The following is a 5426-nucleotide window of genomic DNA, read 5'->3' on the forward strand; positions in this document are numbered from 1 at the left end:
TCTTTAAAAGTTCTGAACAATTTGTGGCAAAAAAAAGTTTTATCCCAATCCAACACTAATAAACATTACATAGGCCAAATAAGGGTGTCTTCTTGGCTGGGCGGTGTCACCGTGAGAGATATTTCAAAATTTGGATATTTCATCCCTTTCTTCTTTCTCAAATTTTGATTATTCTCTATTCCATTTATTTTCCCTTTTTTTCTAAGGTTCGTTAGAAAGATTAAAGCGACAGATTCACACGTCTTTGGTGGCTTGCTTTAGTCTCATCATATACGTCCAACTCACGTAGGTAGCTAAAAAATGTAAATTGAATTGACCGACTCTGAGAAAAAAGGAACAAAAAAAAAACAACAGATTTTTGATCATAAAAATTAAAATCGTCGTCCACTTGTCTCTCATCCCTCGGGCCCATATGTACAAATCACAATACTTCATTAAGTCTGATCCGGCCAATATAAAAATGAAGCCTCGGCACTTGATGTACTCAAAAACGAAGGGTACATTTGATTAGACTAGGGTTTTTTTAACACATAGTGTTTCCGCCATGAGACTGCGGCAGAAGCACGTCTCCAAGGAGGAGAATGGCCATACTCTACCATTTGATCTCTTTGATGAAATATTCTCGAGACTATCGGCGAAAACTATAGCGAGGTGTCGTTGCGTGTCGAAGCTCTGGTCTTCCATTCTCCACCGTCCACATTTCACTGACCGGTTCCTGAAAATATCTTCGGCTCGTCCGCAACTCTTGTTCACCTTCAAACTCAACGGTAAGTGTCTCTTCTTCTCTTCACCTCAGCCTCTAAATCCAGACGAGAACTTGTCTCTTATAGCCACCAATCACCACATGTGTTTCCGCACTAGAACTGGTTCATGTGGGATCAATGCTCCTATTCGTGGCTTGCTATGTACTGAAAATGTATGGCTCAAAGATGGATACAATGGTTTAAAGGCGATGGTTTATAACCCTAGCACAGGACAGTCCATAACATTACCCAAAGTGAGAACAAGGAGGGATGAAGCGATAACCTATTTAGGGTATGATCCCATCAACAAACAAGTCAAAGTATTGTGGATGTCACTTTGTAGTCGGCTTCGGAATGCGAAAGAGCATCAAGTTCTGACAGTAGGAGTTAGAAATCTGTCGTGGAGAAAGATTGAATGTTCCCTACCCCATTACCCGTTAAGTGCTGGAATTTGTATCAATGGAGTCTTGTATTATATAGCCGATCGTAACAAGACGACTCCGAAACCTAGGTTTCCAAAACCTTATACCGTCGTTTGCTTTGATGCTCTGTCCGAGAAGTTCACATTTATTAACCAAGCTCTAGACAATAAAGTTGAACGGTGCTCAACTCTCATAAATTACACTGGTAAATTAGGTGTACTTCGTCATGATAATTATTTCGACAGGAATACTACAAATCTTGAATTGTGGGTTCTAGATGATATTGAGAAACATAAATGGTTGATAAAAATCCACGTGTTTCCGCCTCTGTGGAGAAATCTAGTACCATATACAAGGTTGAACATTGTGGGGATGACGGATAATGGTGAATTTGTGTTTTCTGCGGCTGTTCTACGTGATGCTTTCTACATTATCTACTACAATGTGGAGAAGAATACTATCGTAAGAGTTGAAATCCAAGGAATTGGACCTGTTAGTCGTCAAGAAATTTACACTTTTATAGACCATGTAGAAGATATTAAACGTATGTGAGTGCTACGGATGTCATATTACTCTTACAAGAGCGCTAAATAGTTTGGCTTTCTCTTGCTCACTTGCTTTACGAATTGTGTCATTGCATATTGCTTTACTTTATTTTCTCCAATTTTTTTCTTAAATCTCTATTATAGTATAAGAGAAGTACAACTTACACAATAGACAAAAATGCCCCTCACGCCAACAACTAGCAACATCAGCCAGAAGGACAAAAGTGACTTTAGTGTTAGTTCAATCGGGTTTTATTAAAAAACATACCCGAAATTTCAAAATTGGATATACTTGACAAAGGGTGGGCTTTATCTGGTTCCATAGACCTTTATGGGCTCCAAACATCTATAAAGAACATAAAAACATGTAAAAACGACATTAGTTGGGTTTCCATATAATAATTTACCTTTATATCACGAATAATAACCCCGAAATTTGGCAAAAAATCTCATATAAAAGATAGCAATCATAACAGTTTCGTAGATTCCCTAATTCGAATTATGTAAGTAATCTACAATTAATTGCAATAATCTTTACAATATCAATCTCATTATAATTTATAATTACCCTTAAAATCGCAAAAACAAAGTCATTCATTACGTGAAACAATCTCTTCAATATACTAAAAATATTACCCTTAAAAGGTATCACAAAAACAAAGCCACTCATTACGCTAAACAATCTCTTCAATATACTAAAAATATATCAATCTCGGTTGCAAATTTGCAAGCTATCCATAACTGCTTTTTATATTCCCTAATTTGAATAATAGAGAGAAACCTATAATTAATTACACTTATAAACAATAGCTTGACTCTCGGTAATTGGATATTTGATGAATATCCCCTAAACTATAGGAACAATATTTTACCTAATTGTTTATAAGTAACTCTTTCCTATAAATATAACGTTAGTATCAAAAGGTCCAATACACCATACCTTTAAGCTTCCTTCCTCTCTCTCCTAGCAGACCTTCTCCAATGGCTGCCAAAATCACTCTTATCACAAATTTACTAACAATCAAACCATTCAAAACAGAACTCAAGTGAAAATCATTCATTCTTGGTAGCAATATACTCTCTTCTCCGGAGAGACTATCGAAATGATTTTAGCAGATATTTCTGTAAGTTTTCTCTACTCTACTGTCATTGTTTCATTTGAACAATATTTAGCTGTTTATTGTTTTGAAATTTACTATTATTTTTTAAAAAACTAGGGTACCCTCATTCATGCAACGGTAAAGAAGTCACAGTTTGGAAAATTCCAGAATCGGAACGGGGTAATCATTGAAACTTTTTAATTGACTAAATCAGTTGGAAAATTCAGAGTGATGAACCATGTTTACCGTATGACTCTAATCAACACGACCTCCATCGCGCCATGTCCGTCGTTGTTTGATGACATCTTCCTGAAACTGGTAGATTTTGCAAACGTTGGTGACGAAGCTGGTTTGAATGAGAACATTTTAGTTGGTAAGTCTGTTTTTTATTCAAATACTTATATAGGGATTTCATTGTAATACTATAATATGAATTTTTATGAACATTGTGGTTTTACAGATATAGTTGGTCAAGTTGTCAATGTCGGCTAGCTGAAGATCTACCAAGTCGATAACAAGGACAAACAAAAGTTGTTTTCGAACTTAGGGACATACTGTAATTTAACTTAGTACTATTATTTTGTGAGATATATTATATAATGTTCCTCAAATACATATTTATTTTTCTATATGTAGCTATGACCTTCTATCATGTACACTTAAGGGTATTCTTGCTGAGAGAATCTTAGCAGCTTGCGCAAATAATAGACAGATTATAAACTAACCTTCCTGTTTCTCCCTTCCAAACATAGACTCTATTGTAATATACTGGACTGCAAGAAAGTACATCTCATTTGATTTCCTGCAGTTTTGTGTAAACCAAATTAAGAAACTCGTTTAGATTCTACCAAATAAAACAATGAAACATGTTTTAGGAAAACCACTACTTATCTGCAGGATACTATGATGTCTTCATATATATCCTTCGGTTTGATTGTATATTCTTCAACATATACTGCATAAAATGTATAATATGTCAAGTAATCATATACAAAATACTATAAATATATACAATACACGTTGTTTTGGCTACACAATTATGTTTTTCAAATATAAGATCAAATTTTTTGGATACATAGGGTAAGAGTATAGTCCTATGTAATCGAAACAATATAAAGAAAAGCAGCTGAGAATATAAAAAAACTTACCAATCCAGTTGAATTGATTAATTGATTTGGGAAAGTATGTGGGCGAAACTGAATCAATCCGATTGACACTTTTATCAACCCCATAAATCCACTGAATTGCTTTAGAGTAATTGGTTGTGTAAACATGTCGGATTTAACAGCTCTATGAAAAAGATTTAGAAGACTGTTAGATTTGGGATCTTTTGTTGATCGAATGGAAGATAAAGAGGAAACGATGAAAGATGTTTACTTTGATCGAAGAAACTGATTAATCGGTTTCCCTAAACAATATCCCTATAAACAAAAGCAATTCAAAATCAAAATAACTTACCAACCTAATTGAATTGATTAATCGGTTCGAAAAACTCATGGGTCAAAATTGAATTGATTGAGAATTTTATCAACCCCATAAGCACACCGAATTGCTTCGACTAATTGCAATTTCTCCCCTTTTCGAATTTAACAGTTTTCTCAAATAGATTTTGTGGAAAGAAGTAGTGAATTTAATTTCCTCAAAAAGATTTTCTGGAAAGAAGAAGTAGTGAATTTAATCAAAAAGAGTCAAAACTCACGAAGTAACTTACAGCTCTAAGGTTGATCGAATAAAAGATGGAGATGAGACGATGGTTTGTTTTCTTGGGTAGAAGAAATGAAAAAAAAAATGATCCATTTTTCAGATATCAAGACATAGGTTTTTGTTCAGAAAAAAAAAAGACAGAGGTTAAAAAAAAACTTACAAACAAGTCAACCAAGCCCAAAACGGAAATCTCCAAAAAAATAACCCAGACTCAATTGTTTTAAGTGTAGCAATTAAAAATATAACCCAATTTCTGTTACTCAAAAATTATAATACATTTTGCAAAACCACAATTAAAAGTCATAAACTACAAATTAATTATATATACTATGATAGGCACATTGGGTGAATACATTACCCATGTATATATGATGCATAGAAAGATAAATATATATTACTATTATGTACATATTAGTATTAATAAACACAAACTTTTAAAATAATATTCAACTACTCATGTTTTGACAACCCTTTAAGTAAATTATTATTTCATTACATTTATATCATGTCTCATTATATATTTCACTTACCTTTGTTCCTTTTAATAAAATCAAATCTTTTTAAAAAAATACTGTTGAAAATCTCAAATATTGACAAAGAAAATATAGCTCAATTTTAATCGGTTTTTAACAACAATAGCAAATATGACGTACAAAAACAGTATAATAATTAGTTACTATAACATCTTATTTATTCTGCTTTAACAACATTAAAATATTACCCGCTGTAGCGCGGATCCGGTCCTAGTTAAGATGTATTATTGATGGATATTCCTTGGTTTTGTATGGGTTATCTTCTTCTTCCTCATTGGTTTGAACTCTTTCTTTACATGTGAATCTCATTTTCTTCCCTAACGTACGGTCCAACTATTTCATAATATTACTTCATTCATATGTCGATGATGACACTAAC

General features: G+C 33.3%; 1 protein-coding gene and 1 long non-coding RNA gene across 3 annotated transcripts; one reads left to right on the top strand and one right to left on the bottom strand.

Moving 5' to 3' along the window:
* On the top strand, positions 545-1717 carry LOC104720633 (F-box protein At3g49450-like). The gene has a single exon (XM_010438516.1). It carries the CDS (start codon positions 545-547, stop codon positions 1715-1717), a length of 1173 nt encoding a protein of 390 aa, XP_010436818.1.
* LOC104719646 lies at positions 1836-4578 on the bottom strand. 2 transcript variants are annotated; one of them, XR_002033675.1, is made up of 6 exons: positions 4269-4578; positions 3959-4100; positions 3536-3765; positions 3057-3125; positions 2651-2695; positions 1836-2056 (listed from the first exon to the last, which is right to left on the bottom strand). It is a non-coding gene; the product is annotated as an uncharacterized LOC104719646 (long non-coding RNA). The 2 variants fall into 2 exon arrangements; XR_756649.2 differs by having other exon boundaries at positions 3057-3156.

The sequence above is a fragment of the Camelina sativa genome, chromosome 10, assembly GCF_000633955.1.
Source record: "Camelina sativa cultivar DH55 chromosome 10, Cs, whole genome shotgun sequence".
Lineage (NCBI taxonomy): Eukaryota > Viridiplantae > Streptophyta > Magnoliopsida > Brassicales > Brassicaceae > Camelina > Camelina sativa.

Coding starts and splice junctions, on each gene's coding strand:
- LOC104720633 (XM_010438516.1), top strand. CDS start 545: ATGAGACTGCGGCAGAAGCACGTCTCCAAGGAGGAGAATGGCCATACT.